Source organism: Nicotiana attenuata, chromosome 11, assembly GCF_001879085.1.
Source record: "Nicotiana attenuata strain UT chromosome 11, NIATTr2, whole genome shotgun sequence".
Taxonomy (NCBI): domain Eukaryota; kingdom Viridiplantae; phylum Streptophyta; class Magnoliopsida; order Solanales; family Solanaceae; genus Nicotiana; species Nicotiana attenuata.
The window spans coordinates 38726173-38748414 of record NC_031999.1 but is presented as its reverse complement, the minus strand read 5'-3'; the positions used below and the strand labels follow the sequence as shown (position 1 = coordinate 38748414).

The following is a 22242-nucleotide window of genomic DNA, read 5'->3' as shown; positions in this document are numbered from 1 at the left end:
TAGTAAAGTTACGATTATTTCCTATTAATTATTTGATTAGTACATTAAAGGTTTTGAAAGAACGGTTCTATTTTTATGCGTATATACTTATTCATGTATGGTTTACATTCAACTTGAGTTGTCATTTATATACATATACATTATTTAATTAAAGTTGAAATTGAAAATGAATATTCGAATTAATTATGTTTCGATATTAATTTACTTCGTGTAAAAAACTAAGGATTTATATAAGCAATAAATATTATTTCACAAAAGAATTTATGTCCAAATTCTTACTAAAAAAATTCAATTAGAACACAAGCGACATACTTAGTAATTGTGTACTGTACTAGTAGTATTTTGTTTAATTTAGATTTTTATGGTGTATTCTTTATTAATCATAGTGAACTGTCTTAATTTGATATGCATGCTTTACTAATGAGAGGGAAATTTTTTTAACGTTTTCAATAGTTGTTTTCTAATTTATAAATAGGCAAAAGGAAACGTGGGGCACAAATTGTTGACTTCGTGGTGTTATTATAAAATATACTTAGAAGATAGTTCGAAGTCTAATTTCTCAAAGTTTTCTGATAGTGAAAGTTATCCTATATTCATATGTATTATGTAAGGTTTTTCTTTTTCTTTGATAAAGTTATATTATATTCATACGTTAGTTTTCTTACATCTTCTTTGCCACAAAAAAAGAAACTAGTTCATGTTTCTCCTTACTTTGTACTAAGCTAGCATTTGGACATAGATTTGATTGAAATTTGAACAAATAATTTTTGAAGTAGTTTTGAAAAATAATTTTTGAAAGTTGAAATTATGTTTGGACATGCATTTTATTTGAAAAAAAATTGAAGTTTTGTGAGTGGGAGAACAAGTTTCACCCAAAAACTACCCTAAACTAGACTTTTGGAACTTGAAAAATAATTTCAGAAATTTTTCAAAAATAAATCATTAATCTATGAACAAACAATATTTTCAAAAAAAATTTGAAAAAAAGTTGTCAAAATCTATAGCCAAACGGAAGGAGCTAAGTATATTTTGATACATTTCCTCAAAATCAGCTCTCGCACTTTCAGATGTTTTCCTTCTGAGCATTGTTTTCAAGTTCAACATGTGACTATTACATCACATCTGGAAAATATGTGTTTTTTCAATGTCTATTTTGACTATTCCTCGTAAAAAGACAAAAATGTTGCTCTAAATTTGGCAATTTTTATTTAGTTTCCCCTTAGATTTCTCGTGGTCTTTAATTCCTTGCTGAATATGAAAATTTGATAGACTTGACCACTCTAGATGCTGATGTGGCAAAGAGCGTGAATACACTCTCTTTTAGGCGCGTGGGAGGGAAGAAAAATCGAAAAAATCAGCTTCCAAGTGGGGTATTTTCAAATATTAATCAAAATCAAATGTAATGATTTATTTGTTCCAATTGTATTTCTCATTATTTCTTATACATCGCATATTTTATCCCGGTTGTATTATTTTAGATAAAATGAATACATGTTTTAATTATGTATTTCTTATCTCTTTTCTTCGATAAAAATCTATAAAAAGTTAGTTGAAATTCCATTTATTTTAGGAAAACAAAAAGAAGATTTAGCCAAAGTAATGAAGTTCAAATGGTGTATTTTTTTACAAAAAGAATGCAACTATTTATTTAAACTATGTATTTTTCTTTTCCAAGTCAAATTCGCAAATATTTGATCAGAAATTCACTATTTTAAGCTAAAATATTTACTTAGCCAATATATGGAGTTCCAACAACGTATTTTTCCTTTAGATGCAATGATAATACATTATAATTGTATATTCCTTCTTTTTTCTAACCAAATATGTGGAAAAAAATTAAATATCAGTTATCTTTAGCCAAAAAAAAATTATAGTAAAAATAACACTGTTTCAAGTTTTTTTAAGACATATTTTGGCACAGAAAAATGATTGAAATAGTTGGTGGACTGAAAAAGATAAAAAATATATCTTTTATTGTAAAAAAAAAAAAATGACACATAGGCGAAAAAATCCATGTGGCAGCGTGTGTGTCACACCCTCGTGAATTGTAAGCGTCTAGGGAGGTTGAGGCTATGAAATTGCCAAGTTCAGAAGGGTATTAAAGACCACGTAAAGTTTAAAGAGGAATTAAATAAAAGTTGTCAAGTCCAGGGAGTCCCATACTATTCTGCCTCGTAAAAAAAGGAGTAAGTGCTTCGTGCTAATTTGCTAGATGATATCCCTAGTTAATGCTACTATTGACGTGTTTTAAGGAATCTTGGTTGGAAACTAGATTCATAGAGCGGACTATAATAGCGTTAAATGTGAAGTTCAGAATGCCAATATATCTAATCAAATAATCAACTGCTATGAATAGAATTATAATCACTTCTATCTTTTAGAGAGTTTTACTTTGTGGCTAAGTCATTTTTCCCCTATAAATAGAGGTATCTCACCCCATTGTAAATCATCCCAAAATTCAATAAGAATTTCCTCTCTCTTTCTTTGCAATATTGTTCTTTTTCTTTTATTGGTTTATTACACGTTATCAGCACGAGACTCTACCGTCTCAAGAAGCTCTTCAAGAAGACTAAGGTATAACTTTTCTCCTCTTTTAATTATGGCTGATATTATGAGAAGAAAGTTCGTTGCCCTTGAAATTTCGGGCAAGAACTATATGACATGGGTGTTGGATGCTGAAATCCATTTAGATGCAATGGGTCTTGGAGACACCATTAAAGAAAAAATTTACCTCGAAAAATGTGAGCAACAATTAAAGATAATTTGTGATTTTAAAGATACGTAATATATTCTAATACTAGTGATTATACAAGTAATATTAAGCTTAAGTATGAAGAAATGATGAACCAAATCAATGTCGTTGGAGCAATGGGGGCCTCGAGCTTGGTTATCCCAGGGACTTCGAGGTCAGCTAAGAGCAATAAAGTACGAACAATAAAGTAAAGACAATAAAGCTAAAGAATAACTATTGAGCACGTCAAACAAAGAAAGCAGAGTAGAATGTTCTATTGCAGTGAATAACGTGAGATGATGCTTATAAAATGATTGGGATACCCCTTATATAGGAGGAGAAAACTCCAATATAGTACATTCCTAATTGTAGTAAAGAATTCTATTGGTACAGGCGTATAACAACCTAGTACGGACCTGTACCATTTCGTACAAATCTTATCCTCTAATTTATGCCCTGGTCCACGTGTCCTTGAGAAATTTCCGCTCTTTCTCGATTGACTTCGAGATTGTGTTGCCCTCGATGTAGGTCGTGCCAGGCCTTCGATCAGCTTCCTCGAGGTACGTGTCCCTCAGCTGTGTCCGACCTCCATTTCAAGTTGCCCGGACTCGGACTCATAGCCCAATTTAAGACCTCAAAATCGGGCTCCCTGATTTTGACCGTATACAGATAGTCCCCGCGTTTCTTAGAATAAAATGATATGAAACGATTTGTATTCCCGAAGTTCTTAGATGACATCATGTCCGTGACGTAGGCATTTGATGTGATCGGAAATGTCATGTTAGTGTGCTTCCCCAAAACGTCCAATACGTCTCAGCCTTTGTCGGCCATTGCGCCGCCGGTCCAATCGTCAGCTTTTTATAAATGAGAAGTTGCTCGAATGAACACAACTACACTTATTCCTTCTTTATCTATTTTTAGTCCTCTCCCTTCTCTACCTCTTCCTCTTATCGCCCATTTTTATGGTTCAAATCTGCGGCAACAAGGTCACATGGCAGCGACTCTACCAGTTACGCCAAGGTTTCCTTTTTCAAAGCTTCAGTTCGAGACAACGAGCGAAGGGCACCCGATCTTTCCCGTATCTGAAAATGTGCGAACTTTACACTGCTGATCATTTCCTTTTATCTTCAACCTGGTGTGGCGCTTCATTTCCTTTGCTTTCCATGGAATGAGGTGGCACTATCATCTACTAAATTTTGCATCCCACACTGGAACAGAGTTCCGGGGGTGACCACTCTTGGACTGTTGCTTGTGCATCTTGCACCCCCTTTTGGCCTCTTCCTTTTGCATGTTCTTTCTTAATGTATTATGGCCCAAAACTTCATCGGAATGCTCGATCTCGGTTGCTGGAGATACAATTACCTTTATCGAGGGCCTCCTGCCCCATATATACGTTCCCAGAGATCTGGAATGATGCCTTCGAGGAAAGACGATGCTCCTGAGGACGTAGTCTTTAAAGTGGATTAGGTTCTTTGAATTTTGTTTTTTGTTTCTTTGTTCCTGTGTAAACATCCTTCGTGGGTGTCGTAGCTGTAATTTGTAAATATTTTTTGGAAGTAAAAAAGGATCCCTTTGTATCCCTTCTGGCTCGTGCTGAATTTTACTCTATCTTTATCCGTAAAAGACTTTGATGAGATGGTTTCAAAAGCTAGCCCAAATATCGAGCTCAAAACATAATAAACCCTTAAGTTTTTAATATAGTACCCCTCGAGGTTTTCGTTAATCTTCGAGTTGAGCTTAAATGCGAACCCCGAACATCATGATCCCCGAGCTCGAGTTGGGTGAGAGCAAGATTTAGAAATGAAGTTAATCCGTAGATCCTTTCGTAGTCCCCGAGTGAGAATTTGCTCGAATTCGGATATCCCTTGGGCTTAGTAGTCGAGCGAGTATTTGATCGAACTCGAAATAAAGTTAGCCCTTAGGCTTTATCAATAGTCCCCGAGTGAGAACTTGCTCGAACTCGGGTAGCCCTTGGGCTTAATAGTCGAGTGAGTGTTGGCTCAAACTCGAAATAAAGTTAGCCCTTAGGCTTTATAGATAGTCCCCGAATGAGAATTTGCTCGACCTCGGGTAGCCCTTGGGCTCAATAGTCGAGTGAGTGTTTGCTCGAACTCGACTTGTAGGCTGCCCTTTATGATTTTTGACAAATTAATTCCCGATGCCTTGGTCCTGATGCCAATATCATGACATAAGCGGTTGAAGCGACTGAAAAGTTGCTTTTGTACGATTCCCATAATCATTAATTGGAGGTGGCTGACGGTCGGCCTTTTGGCTTCCTCAGCACGCTTAAATGACCTTAATAAATAGACAGATTCCACAACCTTACAAACTTTATTCCCACATTGTCTTCAAAGTCTCATTTAGCCTTTTTTCAATTTTCTTCTGCTCTCCCTTCTCTTCACTAACATCATTCTTCATCTTCCTGGATCTACCGCATAGTGATGGCTAAAACTTCTAAATTTGTTCCTCAAAAGGAAAAAACTCCTTCATCTTCCCGATCGACCAAGAGTAAACCGGTAGTGCCACCTCGTATCGAGGAATGCATCCCCCCGCCGTGTGAGATAACATCTGATTTCAAAATTGAAAAACCTGTTTCGACACCAGGCCGATGCGAGCCCATGGCTCGATATGTTTGTTTGGTGACCAAGGTCGAGCTCAAGCAAGTAAAGGAGGATTGCAAATGGGACAATAAAGAAATAGTCATTCCTTCATCCGAGGAGGATATCACCACATATAAAGCGGGGTACTTGAGCGTATATACTTACCCGTTTACGTTGGGCCCTGTAATTCCGGCTCAGGGTCCCATAGACCCAGTTATCCTTGACTTTTGCCAACGATACCGAGTGACGCTCGACCAGACCTACCCCTCATTCTGGCGAATCGTTTACTTAATCAGGTTCCTTTCGCACCAAATCGAGGGGATGTTTTTTACCCTTGATCATCTGATCAGATTGTACAGTCCCCGACTTTATCGTGGGGGCTTGATAAAATTGCAACGCTGATGTTTAAAATCTCTCTTCTCTAGTATCGATGAGGACAAAGAACGTGGGTGGATGAGCCGGTTTGTTCGAGTCAGGACCTCCGATCTGATTCTTGCTGATTGGATGTCGTTCCCCGAGGAGTGGAACATGAAACGTGAGTATGCAGCAGGTTTATACCCTGCTTCCTTTTCTTTCCCCCGGCTTTATATTTTTCATCGATCTAACCTCTTTATGATGGCGCAGCCGCTGCTTGGTTTCCTGGTGGGATCTCGGACCTTGAGGGCTGGCTCCGAAAGCTGGCCTCCGTCTCCTCTTACTCGAAGCGCTGCTGGCGAGATCTGGCCAAGGGTCGATGGGAGGCCAAAAACCATGGTGAGTTCTCTTGTTTGCTTTCTAGTGTTTCTGTTACGGGATACTGATCTCGGTTTTATGTAGGTCTTGGAGACGCTGTTGATTTGAGGCCGGCCCCAGTTGGTGAAGTGGAGGTTCCGAAGCCTCCTAAGGAAAGGAAAAGAAGGAGAGAGTCATCTGAAAATCCCCCGAAGCCAAAGAAAAGCGTGGCTCGAAGGCCTAAGGCCGATACAACGGCCTTATCTCCGGAAGCGGCCCAACGCCTTCGAGATCGGAGGAAGAAGAAGATGACGACTACCTGCTGGTAACCCGTAAAAGAAAATATGTCGATGCTTCGATGCCCATCGAACCAGTGGCGGTTGATGTAGCTCATTCCAGAGCCAAAGAAATATCTGAGGGGAGTTCAAACAAAGTCCCCGAACCATCATCCAGAAAGAAGGCGCCTCGCTTAGGAGATCATTATGAGGGCGAGGCTGAATGACCTGCCCCCGAGCTTCTTCAAATAAAAGAGAATGCTCCGAGTGGATCACTCGGGGTGATCAACGTGGATGATTCTCCTCCTGTACCCGAGTTCTCTGAGGGACAAATCCAGAAGGCTCTGAATATGAGGTCTTCTGAAGTGGAAGCAAGTCATGAAGGGCACGATATCTTTCAAGAATGTCTCGGAGGGCTTGAAGATACCCCGACCCAGATGCTTCTTTCATTTTTTATGGGGCTCGTAGACTCTTTAAACAAGTGAGTTTTCTATTTTTAATGCCTGCGCCTTTGTTTTAGCTGTTCTGAATCTATCTTTCCTTCTTTTTCATGAAGGCTGTGGTGCTCCATAAAAGGGTATTTTCCAAGTCCCGAGTCGATCTTGCTCGATACGAGGCTGAACTTAAGAAAACTTTGAAGGAGAGGGACGTCGTCAAAGCCCTCTATGCTAAGAAAGAGGTGGATATCTATGATCTTCGAGTCGAGTTGACGCAGGCATGCCAAGGTCGAGCCGAGAATGTTGAGAAGGTAATATAGCTCCTGGGGGTCTGTTACGTACTTGTTTTGTTTCGGCGGCTAACACTTTTAATTTTGCAGTTCCATCAGAAGGCCAACTTGGAGGCGCAACTTCGGGAGGAGCTTAAGATGAAAGAAACCGAGGCTGTGGGGTGGAGGCAAGGTATAGACAATCTCGCCTCTGAGAAGGAAACTTTAAAAGAGCAGTTAGCTTCGCTCGAACGCAAACTTCGAGATGCGAAGGAGGAGAGCCTAGCTCGGGGCCTCGAAATCAAGGAGCTTAAAACCAGATCTACTGCTGAGCTGGCCAAAGCCAAATCTTATGTTGCGGTAATTATGGCTTTGTATCGAGCCAATGCCGAAGCAGGTAATGCTCGGGCAAAGGAGATCTCTTTTACGGCGGAAGCTAAGTTATCTAGTACCCTCGATCATGTTAGGCGAAAATCCCGGAGGATGACCCTCGAGGAGATATATGTTCGCGGCTTTGACCTTTCAGCCGATATTGAAGCGGAGAAGATTTTGGAAGAAGAGGCAGCCGCTCTACTTTCTGATGAAGATGACTCAGCCAGTGTCTCTAAGAGTGAAGGGGACGGGGATGAAGTCCCTGAGGATGAGGCTCTCGAGGATGTGACTCCTGAATATGCAGCTGCTAAGGATGTGACCTCGAAGTAGTTTTAGGTTACTTTATTTTGTTTCCTTGTAAGCCTCCCTTGTGTAAATATTTCCTGTAATCATCTTTTGGATATACAAGGGGAACTTTTTATCTCGTCTCTATTTAGTGTTGGTTTTAACATTGCCTTTATTCAACATTGCCTTTATTTATGGAAAACTTCATTTGAATGATTAGTCTGAGGATTGGTTCGGGGTATTATAAACCCTTTTATCGATAGGTATAATAATTTTTGAGCCGAGTTTAAATCAATCCGTTGTGATCTCGGGATATTGTGAACCTCGAGTCCGAATTGAAATGAAAGCGGAGTCTCGAACTATAAGTTTTAGGCCCTTAAGCCTTTCGAGGTTGGCCCTTAGGCTCTTATGTATCGGCCCTTAGGCTCTTTAAGTTGGCCCTTGGGCTCGTATAAATCGGCCCTTAGGCTCTTTAAGTTGGCTCTTGGGCTCTTATAAATCGGCCCTTAGGCTCTTTAAGTTGGCCCTTGGGCTCTTAGAGTGGCTAGATAATTTTTCCCTTATTTCGGCTTAAATGACTTAGTGAGAATTTAATTATGCCTTAGCATGCATTTTTTTCACCCGTGGGTTTTTCTAAGGTTTGACATATCGGAACCTTGTTAGTGATTTGTTTGTGTAAACATAATCGAACACCTCTTGAGGTATTTTCGAGGGCCGATGCTATCGAAACCCTTGGAATTTTCGAGGGCTGAATTTATCGAAGCCCTTTGTATTTTGCTTTTGCCGAGGGTAGCCTGATTTAACCGGCTTTTACAAAGTGTTTGAAGGCCTTTAATTTATAGCGGAAGTCGGACGTCTTCGAGCCGCATTACTTGGCCGTAGCCTTTATATGACCGTAGTCTTTAGTATGGTCGTAGCCTTCGGATATGTTACTTGGACTTGTTTCCCGATAACTTTCCAAACTTGTTCAAGAAGTTAATCCCCGAGAATATTGGCCTTGGCCTTTGTTTCGAAGGGGTGCCTCTTTGAGGTCTTATAAGTCCGAATTTTCGATGACTCGGATGTACTGACTGTCGATGACAGTCCCCGGGTATTCGGGGTTTTTTCATGCTTTGGCTCTTGAGCCGTTTCCCGTAGGATTATGACTGTAAAGTTCGTGTAATAGTAGAATTATTTGAGACATGAAGTGTTTTTGATATTAACAGAATTGGTACATATGTACATGCTTTGCTGTCGGGGCTTGGCTACTATATGGACACGGTTCATCTGACCGTTTGGCCCATTACAAAGTTTTCCTATCGAGGTTCTCTTAGGCATGAAGTATTTTCCTTGAAAATATGACCTCCGAAGGTGATGCCCCCCAGTATTCGAGATTGATTAAAAAGAAACCTTGGATACTGTTGAGTTTTCCTTAGGCAACACATAGTTGTTGCCTCGTTAAAAAACTTGGCGGTAAAACCCATTTGGGACAAAACTCGAGCCAAGAGAAAAAGAGTGCAACGTATGCTTTAAAACCTAAGGTCTTCGTGTAAAAAGGGGTGTCTTCAAGATCATGCGCCTTTGAGAGCCCCCATCATGCCAGGCTTGTAAAATCCTTTACCAATGACTTCGAGGGCTCAATGTGGTCGTATCTTGCTATCCGCGATCGTAATATCTTCGAAAGCCTTAACCTGGTCGGGGGTCATTTTGATGTCCCGATCTCACACCATGAAGCCGAGAAACTTACCCGTGCTAACCCCGAAGGCACGTTTCTCTGGGTTGAGCTTCGTGTCGCATCGCCACGAAACGTTGACTGTTTCCTGCAAATGAATTAAAGTGGTCCTCTGCGCAAAGGGACTTGACCAGTCATATCATCAATATAAGATTTCTCTATTTTACCTATTTATTCTTCGAGCAGAATCCCTGTCATATTTAAACGGGACAAAGCAATGCGATCTAGATTATCAATAAGAAACTAAATGAGTTTTTTCCTAAGTGCGGGGATTAATCCCGTTCCCAGGTGTACCTTTCTCTCGGGCGGTTGACTTAGTAGCATCGGGCTTCTCGGGAACAACGAAGGTTCGAGGATCTGGGGAGTTCCCTTCTTCGCCTTCGATTACCTATTATTCTGCTTCCGTCGAGGCTTGGAGCTGTGATTACTACTTAACCACCTGCTTACCTTTGGAGCTCGACTTCCCCGAGGCCAAGGGTTCCGGCATCGGCACCACTTCCTCGATTGCAAACATCTCTTTTGCAGCATGCTGTTCCCCGTAGACTGTTTTCACTCCTTCCTCTGTCGGGAATTTCCTCATCTGGTGGAGAGTTGAAGGCACTGCCCTCATGTTGTGTATCCATGGTCTCCCGAGGAGTGCGTTATACCTCATGTCACCTTCGATGACATGGAACCTGGTGTCTTGTATGGTCCCGGCCACGTTTACTGGTAAGATAATTTCTCCCTTCGTTGTTTCACTTTCCATGTTGAAGTCATTCAACGCCCAGGATACAGGTACAATCTAATCTTGCAGGCCGAGTTGTTTTACGACCCTCGATCTGATTATGTTCGCCGAGCTACATGGATCCACTAAAACACGTTTAACCTGAATTTTATTTAAAAGGATAGAGATTACTAGGGCGTCGTTGTGAGGCTGAGATACGTCCTCTGCTTCCTCGTCACAAAACGATAGAGCATCCTCGGGTGCATAGTTCCGAGTCCGTTTTTCCTTTGTGATGGATACTTTGGTACTTTTCAATGTAGGTCCCTGTGGGACATCGACTCCACCGATGATCATGTGAATGATATGTTGAGGTTCTTCGGGTTCATTCTTCCTGCTTGTATCTCCCGGTCGTTGAGAAATTCGTGAAGATGCCCCCCGTTGAACAATCGGGCTACCTCCTCTCTGAGCTGCCTGCAATTCTCGGTCTTATGCCCGTGAGTACCATGATACTTACACATTAAGTTGGGGTTCCTCTGAGAAGAGTCCGTCTGTATAGGCTTGGGCCATCTAGTATCTTTAATTTTGCCAATGGCTGAGACGAGACTCGAGGCGTCGACACTGAAGTTGTATTCTGATAATCTGGGTGCCTCCACTGGTCCCGAGCGCTTGTCGGAGCCGGTTTTGCCCATGAATCCCTGGGAGCTTTGGCCTCTATCTACTCTTCGATCATTCCGAGGTGCATTACGCCTTGAAATGTTCCTTCTATCTTCGACGTACGGTTGATATCTTACCTTGTTGAATCTTGATCCCCGGTCTGTGTTCCTCGAGGGCTTTGCTGCGAATCTGTTCGGGTGAACTGAGCCCGAGGGTGCTCCCAACTGGTCATCCTCGACCCTAATTTTTGACCGATATCGATTGTGCACATCCGACCATATTACAGCTGGATATTCGATCAAGTTCTGCTTTAGCTGTCGAGATGCTATCGAACTTCTTTCATTCACACCTTGTATAAAGGCCTGAACTGCCCAGTCGTTGGAGACCGGTGGTAATTCCATCCTTTCCATCTGAAACCGGGACACGAACTCCCTTAGCATCTCGTCATCCCTTTGTTTTATTTTGAAGACGTCCGATTTTCTTGTGGCCACCTTTATGGCTCCGACGTGTGCTTTCATGAAGGCGTCCGCCAACATAGCAAATGAATCAAAGAGTTAGGAGCTAAGTTATGATACCAGATCATAGCTCCTTTTGATAATGTCTCCCCGAACATTTTTAAGAATACTGACCCAGTTTCATCATCATTCAAGTCGTTTCCTTTGATTCCACAAGTGTATGAAGTAATATGTTCATTAGGGTCAGTTGTTCCATTATATTTCGGTATATCGGGCATGCGAAACTTCTTGGGAATGGTCATTGGAGCTGCGCTTGGGGGGAAAGGTTTTTGTATGAATTTTTTCGAGTCTAGCCCTTTCAAAATCGAAGGTGCTCCTGGTATCTGGTCGACCCTTGAATTGTATGTCTCTACCTTTTTGTCATTTTCTTCAATTTTCTTTTCTCCGGACTCGATTCTTTTGGTCAGCTCTTCGAGCATTTTCATAATAGCGGGATCAGTCCCCGTGCCATTTTCATCGGGCCTTTCAGGCGCAGGTTCCGTATGTCGGGGTCCACTGGTTCGGCGGTGTTTGGAGTTCTGTTTTGACTCTAAAGTTGTGCAATGGCGACTTGCTGGGCTTGCAGCATCTCGAATATCACTTGGAGGCTGACTTCTCCTTCCTCCATTCCTCGTGTTTCCTGGCCTCTGGGTCGGGCTTTCCTGTGTGCATTCCTCACGGGGTATGTGCCTGCGTCCGTGTTTAGAGCGTTATGTGAACTGATATCAACGGGCTCCAAATTTGGCATTACCTCAGGGTTTATGGGTGGTACATCGACCCCTATACCGCTGTTTTCTCCGAGTCCCTCACTGTCATGTGCTGGTGCATTTTGTGTGCTAGACATATTTTGGCATGAAATCAAAAAATCTTTGACAAGTAAAAGTGTGAAGAATAACGTGTGTTATCAGAAAACTAGCACTAAAATAATCACTATTATCTTTAGCCCCACGGTGGGCGCCAAACTGTTTACCTCGAAAAATATGAGCAACAAATGAATATAATTTGTGGTTTTAAAGATACGTGATATATTCTAATACTAGTGATTATACAAGTAATATTAAGTTTAAGTAAGAAGAAATGATGAACCAAATCAATGTCGTTGGAGCAATGGGGGCCTCGAACTTGGTTATCCCAGGGACCTCGAGGTCAGCTAAGAGCAATAAAGTATGAACAATAAAGTAAAGGAAATAAAGCTAAAGAATAACTGTTAAGCACGTTAAACAAGGAAAGCAGAGTAGAATGTTCTATTGTAGTGAATAATGTGAGATGATGCTTACAAAATGATTAGGGCCCCCCTTATATAGGAGGAGAAAACCTCAATATAGTACATTACTAATTGTAGTAAAGAATTCTATTGGTACAGGTGTATAACAACCTAGTACGGACCTTTACCATTTCGTACAAATCTTATCCTCTAATTTATGTCCTGGTCCACGTGTCCTTGAGAAATTCCCACTCTTTCTTGATTGACTTCGAGATTGTGCTGCCCTCGATGTAGGTCGTGCTAGGCCTTCGATCAGCTTCCTCGAGGTACGTGTCCCTCAACTGGGTCCGACCTCCATTTCAAGTTGCCCGGACTCGGACTCATAGCCCAATTTAAGACCTCGAAATCGGGCTCCCTGATTTTGACCGTATACAACTGTGCTAAGGCCTTGATTTTCTTGCGCCATCACCTTGATGAAGGGTTGAAAATAGAATATCTCACAGTCAAAGATCCACTTGTTTTGTGGAATGGCTTAAAGGAAAGATATGACAACTTAAAGTTGGTCACTCTTCCACAAGCACGATATGATTGGGCTCATCTGAGGCTCCAAGACTTTAAGTCTGTTTCTGAATATTATTCTGCGATGTTCAGAATTATTTCTAAATTGAAACTCTATGGAGATACTATGATATGCTTGAAAAAACGTTTACAACGTTTCATGCCTCCAATATGGTCCTGCAATAGCAATACAGAGAGAAAGGTTTCAAGAAGTACTCTGAGTTGATTTCTCTTCTCCTTGTGGCTGAACGAGATAACGACTCGCTCATGAGAAATCACGAAAATCGACTCACCGGGTCTATACCATTGCCTGAAGTGGATGAGGTGTATTCCCATTATGCTAAGCGTGAAAAAGGCCGTGGCCCTATTCGTGGTCGTGGTCGTGGCCGTAGACAAAGAAGAAATTCTCCTGGTGTTAATCACCCCCCCAAAGAAAAATAACCACCAAAAGTGGAAAGGGAAAGACGAGAAGCCAAAGGCAAATGGTTCAGAAACTGAATGCTATCGTTGCGGTGGAAAAGGGCATTGGACAAATAGTTATCGTACACCAAGACATTTGGTTGAGCTATATCAAGCATATCTAAAGAATAAAGGCCCTGAAGCCAATTTTGTCTCTGACAATGATTTTGACATCACCCACTTGGATGTGGCAGACTTCTTTGAGCACCCTGATGGGAAAATAGACCACTTAATCGGTGCTGGATCCGTGGCTAAAAATGATTGAGTAGTTTGGTTATTATTTTTGCCTATTCATAGTAGCTAGTGAATAAACATCATGTAGTCATAGTTCTTTACATGAGTAGTAGTCATTAGTATCAATTAGTATTATTTGTTTATGAAATAGTGTTAGTCCATTTTGATTAAATATAGTTCTAGAATTCGCTTTAAATAATATTTCAGTAAGGGTAAGAATGCATGTTTTTGAATTCAGTTCTCTTCGTTCTTTTTTTTCTTCTATCTCTTGTGATTAAAAAGTAGATTCTGTTACGGTTCACACCATAGCTTAATAGTTTTAGTCATTATCTTGTGCTCTATGAAATTCTACACCCTTTTAGTTATTACTTAGTAAGCACCATGATGCTTCTTTATACTGCATTAAATAAAAGAATTTCCAATTATTCTAAGTAGTTTAGAATTCTATATTGCCACAAAATCATACCAAAAAAAACGTAACAAACTATTTGACAAAGAAAAGATAAAAAGCCATCAGTATAAACTTTATGTTCTTAAAGAACATATTATTTTCGAGTTGTTCTGGCTCAGTACATGCATCAACATAATATTGCATTGATTATTTTTATCAAGAAGAATACTATGCCTATATAGTTGAGAATTGACTTGACAGTTAGTTTGATATGGAAATGCAAAAGGAACGTAGCTCGACGCATATACTTATAATTGCATTATTTTTAGCTATGTAATTATTTGTACCATAACTAGAATTTGCTTGAAATTGCATTAAAAGGTTATTATTGAATCATTGGGTTAACTTTGTTTTCTTCCAATTTTCTCTGGAAATACTAATGTTTATTTGTATATTTCTTTTGTATGTCAACACATGGGAAGCAAATATGGATATTCCACAAAGCAAACTTGGATCAAAGTTCAATTGTAAAAATATTTGCTTAGTTGATTCATGTACGACACATATAATATTCAAAGAGAAGAAATATTTCTCTCATTTAAGTATGTGTAAGACAAATGTTACTACAATTTCTGGTAGTAGTAAATTAATTGATGGCTCTGGAAGAGCTACTATAACTCTGCCTAAGGGAACAATACTTATCATAGAGAATGCAATGTTCTCCTCCAAGTCCAAGAGGAACTTGTTGAATTTTAAAAATATCCGCCGAAATGGATATCATATTGAGACAAAAGATGAGAATAATCTCGAATATCTCATCATTACCAAAAATGTCTCTGGCCAGAAAAGGGTTATTGAGAAATTCTCATCTTTATCTTGTGGCCTGTATTGGACAAGAATTAGTGCAATTAAGGCACATTCTATTGTAAACCAAAAGGTTACTGATTCCAATACGTTTGTACTTTGGCATGATCGATTGGGACACCCTGTATCAATATGATGAGACGGATTATAGAAAACTCAAATGGGCTTCCATTAAAGAATTTAAAATTCTTTTAAATAATGAATTTTCTTGCACTTCTTGTTATCAAGGCAAGTTAATTATTACACCATCACCAACAAAGATTGGGATTGAGTCCCTGCGTTTTTGGAACGTATACAATGGGACATTTGTGGACCTATTCACCACCTAATGGGTCGTTTGGATATTTTATGGTCTTAATAGATGCATCTTCTAGATGGTCTCATGTGTGCCTATTGTCATCTCGTGTTTGCAAAATTAATGGCACAAATAATTCGATTACGGGCGCAATTCCCCGATAATCCAATCAAGTCTATTAGACTTGATAATGCTGTTGAGTTTTCATCCCAAGCATTTAATGATTATTGTTTATCAATTGGGATAAAAGTGGAACATCATGTAGCACATGTTCACATTCAAAATGGCCTTGCAGAGTCTTTAAATAAACGTCTGCAATTGATAGCAAGATCGTTACTCATGAAAAGGATGTTACCCATTTCTGTTTGGGGTCACGCCATTTTGCATGCAACAATGCTAGTTCGTCTCAGACCGACAATTATCATATATATTCCCCGTTTCAATTAGTTTTGGGTCATGAACCTAATATATCTCATTTGAAATTTTTTTGGATGCGCAGTATATGTGCCTGTAGCACTGCCATATCGCACCAAAATGGGTCCCCAAAGAAGGTTAGGAATATATGTTGGGCTTGAATCACCCTCCATTATTCGCTACCTCGAAACATTAATGGGGGATTTGTTCACTGCACGATTTGTAGACTGTCGATTCGATGAGACACTTTTTCCAAAATTATGGGGAGAAAATGGTGAAACCAAACGGGAAATTTTGTAAAAAAATCCATCATTGTCTCATCTTGATCCACGTGCCTATATTTGAGAAAAAGAGGCGCAAAAGATTATTCATTTGCAAGAAATAGCAAATCAAATGCCAGATGCACTTACGGATTTGAAAAGGATAACAAAATCACATATCCCTGCAGAGAATGTCCCAATTCGTATTGATATCCCTGTTGGACAATCTTCTAGTGTCATAGCTAATGAGTCAAAAGCACACCTAAAACATGGCAAACCATTAGGTTCTAAAAATCAAAATCCTAGAAAAAGAAAAACAAATGATCAAGATGACACTACGAAAGAGTCTCATGAAGAAATCCACGATTTAACAAATCCTGAGATTTATGAGGAAATCGATGAGCCTGAGACTCAAGAAAATAAGAAACTATCAATAAATCCAATCGATATTGAGACAAATTTGAATCGATTGGATATAGTGGTAGATTATGTCTTTGCGTATAATGTTGCATCTAGCATTATGCAAGATAGTGAGGATCTTGAATCTTAATCTGTTGGAGAATATCGACAAAGACGTGATTGGCCAAAATGGCAAGAAGCAATCCAATAAGCGTTGAATTCACTTGCAAAACATGAAGTTTTTGGGCCTGTAGTCCAAACACCTAATGGTGTTAAGCCTGTTAGCTATAAATGGGTCTTTGTATGCAAGATGAATGAGAAAAATGATGTACAAAGATATAAGGCACGCCTTGTTGCACAAGGATTTTTACAAAGTCATGGTGTCGATTATGAAGAGACATATTCACCCGTTATGGATGTTATAACGTTCCGTTATCTCATTAGTTTTGCTATCCATGAAAAGCTTGACATGCATTTAATGGATGTGGTTACCGCCTACCTTTATGGCTCACTTGATAATGAGATATACATGAAAATTCCGAGGGGTTTAAAATGCCTAACGCACATAATTCAAAGTCCCAGGAAATATTTTCAATCAAATTGCAAAGATCTTTGTATGGTCTAAAGCAATCAGGACGAATGTGATATAATCGTCTTAGTGAATATTTATTAAAGGAAGGTTATATAAATGATGCCATTTGTCCATGTTTTTTTTATAAAGAAAACAACATCGGAATTTGTTGTACTTGCCGTATATGTTGATGAAATAAACCTTATTGGAACTCCTATAGAACTCAAAAAGGCAATTGATTATTTAAAGAAGGATTTCGAGATGAAAGATCTCGGAAAGACAAAATTATGTCTTGGTTTGCAAATTGAACATTTGGCAAACGAAATTTTTGTTCATCAATCTGCCTACGTAAAAAAGGTATTGAAACGGTTTTACATGGATGGAGCACATCCATTAATTACTCCGATGGTTGTTCGATCACTTGATGTGAATAAGGATCCATTCCGACCTCAAGAAAAGAATGAAGAGCTACTTGGTCCTGAAGTACCATATCTTAGTGCAATTGGTGCACTAATGTATCTTGCTAATACTACAAGGCCTGACATAGCTTTTTCAGTCAATGTCTTAGCAAGATATAGCTCTGCTCCTACAATGAGACATTGGAATGGAATCAAACACATATTGCGGTATCTAAAAGGGACTACCGATATCGGCTTATTTTATGGCAATAATTGCAGTCCCGATCTTGTTGGTTATGCCGATGCTGGGTATTTATCCGATCCACAGAAGGCTCGATCTCAAACAGGTTACGTGTTTACCTGTGGAGGCACTGTCATATCTTGGCGATCGACTAAGCAATCAATTGTGGCTACTTCATCTAATCATACTGAGATAATTGCTATTCATGAAGCAAGTCGAGAGTGTGTGGTTGAGGTCTATAATACATCTTATTCGAGACAAATGTGGTTTGAAATGTGACAAACTACCCACAATTTTGTTGGAAGACAATGCAACATGCATAGCCCAACTGAAGGGAAGATTCATAAAAGGAGATAGGACAAAGCACATTTCACCAAAGTTATTTTTCACACATGATATTCAAAAAAATGGTGATATTAATGTGCAACAGATACGTTCAAGTGATAATATGGCCTGATTTGTTCACAAAATCTCTACCGACGTCAACCTTCAAGAAGCTAGTGCACAAGATTAGGATACGAAGGCTCAAGGATTTGAAATGATGCTCTCATCAGGGGGAGTTTAATACATGTTGTACTATTTTTCCCTAAGGTTTTGTCCCACTGGGTTTTCCTTGCAAGGTTTTTAACGAGGCAACCAAAAGGCGTATTATTAAATACGTGTACTCTTTTTTCTTTTCTAGAATTTGTTTCCCATTGGGTTTTATTTTAGTTAAGGTTTTAACGAGGTACATTACTTATTGAGTAGACATTCAAGGGGGAGTGTAATGAATAAAATTGTAATGTAAATTATCCAAAATCCATTAAGAATTTCCTCTTTCTCTACAATATTGTTCTTCTTCTTTTATTGCCTTATTACATCAACTAATTTCTTTCCCCACATCCATTTTTCAGAAAAGATAACCATAAAGATGCAAACAGAAATAAATTGATATAGTTTCCAAGCCCTTTGGAGAAATGATCCTTAATTCTAACCTAGAACTAACTTACATAGAACATGATTATTAAGAATTTAAGATGATTGAAATTTTGGTTCAAGGACTCAACTTTATATTATAGAGGCACTTTTGACATTCCCTTGCGCAAATTATTTACGCATTCTCTATGGCTGAAACAAGACAAACTTTTAAGGTTCTACGCAGATAAAACTTGAGTACTACACTGATGAATTACTGAAGCTAAATTCACATTGCACGATTAAACTCAAACTTAGGCATATTACGAGAACTCGCTCATTTTTTATCCCTTCTATTGTTGGGCAAGTAAAGTCGAAGACAGAGTGGAACACTACCTTAACCATTACTAAAAACTTAACTTATAACATAATTATGAGGGCATTGCTGATCCATTGAGAACATAGGCTTATACCCTTTACTTTATACTCCGAAATTTTAGGACAATAGTAGTATTTTGGGCAACGATGGAAGAGAAGAATATTTTAAACATCCACTCAATTTTGATGATCAGTACTTGAACATGCAAATTATATTAGAGTAACCCAAGCAAAATTGAAAAGAGCCTACAAAAAGGTCCCCACATAAACACAAATGATAACGCATATCTAGGCAAAACATTTTTCCCGCTTCGTCTACAATTAGTAATAGATCACTTCTTCTTAGCGTCTCCAGCCTTGGTCTGCAAATTTCATGGAACAATACCGTTAGCATGCCAAGAATGAAAACATGAACCGAAAACAATAGAGCAATTATCTCCTGGTCATAGCAGCAAAGACAATAAGAGAAAACAGTCTTTACCTTCTTGACACCACGAACTTTCTTGGCTCTGTTTTTGCGCTCCTTCATTTGCTTCCTTGACTTCTCCACCTTAGTGTCTAATCCATTCTGTGAAAGTTGTTCAATGGTGAAAATGATTAGCAATGGTTATAGACTGATCCAATCACGAAGAAGCTTCAAATATAGTACTCAATATTCAATAAAATGATCCTGGATTGTGCTAGTACATCACAAAGGACATATTTATCACTTGGGGAGAACTTAAGATGAGTAATGTTAACTTAACAAACCCTTCATTAACTTGTTGGCCACTTTGCCAGAGGAATAGTTTCTCAAAAGAATATAATAAGTGAAACAATTTCTCCTGTCTACAAGAAAGGTTCAGAATACAACTTCATGAAAATGCTGAAAGCAGCTCAACACGATACAGTTTTTTTAGGGATAAATTTAACTCCACAAGATACACTTAATGCAAATTGGAACCAAAAACTACTGAATAAAGAAGATAGGGTCAGCGTTAGAGCTAGAGGAAAGAGATCAAAATAATACAAAGCACGTGATTATAGTCAGAATAGCTTTGTACTACATTGCTCAAACAAATGCAATCCTACAGGCTGCAATTGGTTTTGGATAGCAGATCAGCAAATTACAACAATAGACATCTCATGAATAAAATTATGGAGAAAATATAAGACTGATAAACTTCTGCAAAGTTAGAAACTGTACAAGCCCATTTCCAATGGTGATTCTATAACATCATCCAACAGAATTATTAGGATAGGGTAAGACATACACGAGAACAAAATTATCTGACAAAAATGCTAAGACTCTTGAATGGACAAACAACATATAATGAACCTTGACTACTAGATTCCCAACTTCACTAGTTGCAGCACTTATGGTTCTGCATGAACAAGCAACCCAGTGCAATCTATTAAACTAGTTATAATTGGACAAACCTAAAATCTATGAAACACAAACCAGGTTTCCCTTTGAGTTTTTATAACCTTAAAATCTATGTTCATGTGTTGGAAATAACAGATTATGTGCTTATTCTAGAGCTCACATTCAAGACAATCCAGCTCAAATACTACCAAGAAAAAAGAGAAACAATGCACAGGTTCTAGCACGCATGCACAAATAATATGATGCTTACCCTGATCAACCTGTACTTGGGCTCGTACTTCTTTGCGTTCTCAACAGAGTCATAGATCAAACCAAATCCAGTAGATTTGCCTCCTCCAAAGTGGGTCCTGAACTTGAACACAAAGATGGCATTTGGGTCTTTCACTTCATACATCCTTGCCAATTTCTCTTTCAACTCAGCCTACAATACAAGTTAAAACAGGTGAACAATGAAAAGCCACAAAATCACAAGAACTAAATAACGGGTAACCCAAAATATTAACAGGTTAAAAATTGAGCACATTCAGATATGACAAGTAATAAAAAATGACTTATAACCGTGAAGCTATAAGTTATCATGTACTGGGTATTACAAAATAACTAAAAGCAAAGGAATAGTGCAGAGATGCTAGGGGGAAACTTTTCTGTAAACATTTCTAAAGAAACACCGCCTATGGTTCAGCACAAAATCATAAATAGGCTCATTAGGTGTTTCACTAGGCAAGAAGTTGACATACATACTATCGATTGATCAATCAATCAACTTTGTCTCAATCCCAAACCAGTGGCTCAATTGAATCCACTTTGCTGGAGAATCGTGCAAATAGGGCAAAATCAATTTTTTCATATATACAAATAATTCTTAATCCCTTGAATTAAAGTGAAGTTTCCATAATAGTGGCAAAGGCAGTTCAAAACTTGTTTCAGGTCGCAAGATTGATTTTTTTGAATCCTCTTGATAAAATTACTCATAAGGTAGGGTAAGGTCCGCGTACACACTACCCTTTTCAGACCCCACTGTTGTTGTTGTTGTTAAAATTCCTGGCTCCGCCACTGTCTCAATCTAGTAGAGGTTAGCTATATGAATCCCTATATCCATTTTGCTTTATTCCAGCACAAGAATGAACATTAAGAGAAAGGTAAACAAAGCCCATCATGTTAGCTAAAGAGTTACTGGATCTCTACCTCCTATAACTACAGCTAAAACGTGAAATTCTCCAAAGCATGTAACAAAAAAGCACATAAGGAAATTTATTAGTGAAAAAGAAAAATCGAGAGTAGTTCTAACCTTGGAAACATTGGCTCTTCCAGGATGCAAGACATCAATAATCTGCAAAAATCGTCACACGCATTTGAGTTTTTAAATAGATCAAAGGAGCTTTACAAAGACAATCTTTCAATGCGAAAAGGATCAACATTTTAAGGACTTACGAATTGTTTCCTTGCAAGAAGCCTATTGGTCATGAACTTCCTAGTTCTAATAGTCACTGCCTTGTCCGCCATTTTTTTCCCTGTAAGCAATGAATGAATCTTTGAATATAGTCTACTATATACACAATCACTAACTGAAGTATAGCAAACTAAATAGTGTTGAGAACAATACTTTTGTTGCTGCAACGGCGACTCTCTCTCTCTCTCTCTCTCTCAAGCTCTGTGCTGCGCCTCCGTTCTAAGTTCTGTGTTAATATTGCTCGTTAGGTTTTAGGGTTTTTTAAAAAGGCTTCGCTAATTCTTGGGTTCCATTTGGGCCTTGGGCTTAGACTTCGGGCTGGACAAATAATCTTCCGTGGATCACATGACACAACGCCGTTGTGGGCTTCACTACTTTTACTAGCCTTGTTTCAATATTTTGTACACGTCAATTAGGGTGTTCATAAAACTTCGAAAAATCAAACCAAACCATGAAATCGAATTAAATTGACTAAAAAAATTAATACTTTTTTGGTTTGGTTTTTGTTTTAAATTTTAAAAGCTGATCAAATTTAATTTGGTTTTGGTTTTAATCTAGAAATGACCGAAAAAACCGAACCAAAATCCACAATAGAAGTAGCTATTAAAATTTATTATTACACCT

At 38.9% G+C, this 22242-nt stretch overlaps 1 protein-coding gene across 1 annotated transcript; it reads right to left on the bottom strand.

Moving 5' to 3' along the window:
- On the bottom strand, window positions 18951-21874 carry LOC109234367 (40S ribosomal protein S24-1). Its single transcript, XM_019400338.1, has 6 exons — window positions 21772-21874; window positions 21600-21679; window positions 21457-21498; window positions 20419-20589; window positions 19284-19370; window positions 18951-19164 (listed from the first exon to the last, which is right to left on the bottom strand). The coding sequence occupies exons 2-6, from the start codon at window positions 21669-21671 to the stop codon at window positions 19135-19137; spliced, it is 402 nt and encodes a 133-aa protein (XP_019255883.1). The 5' UTR covers window positions 21672-21679; window positions 21772-21874; the 3' UTR covers window positions 18951-19134.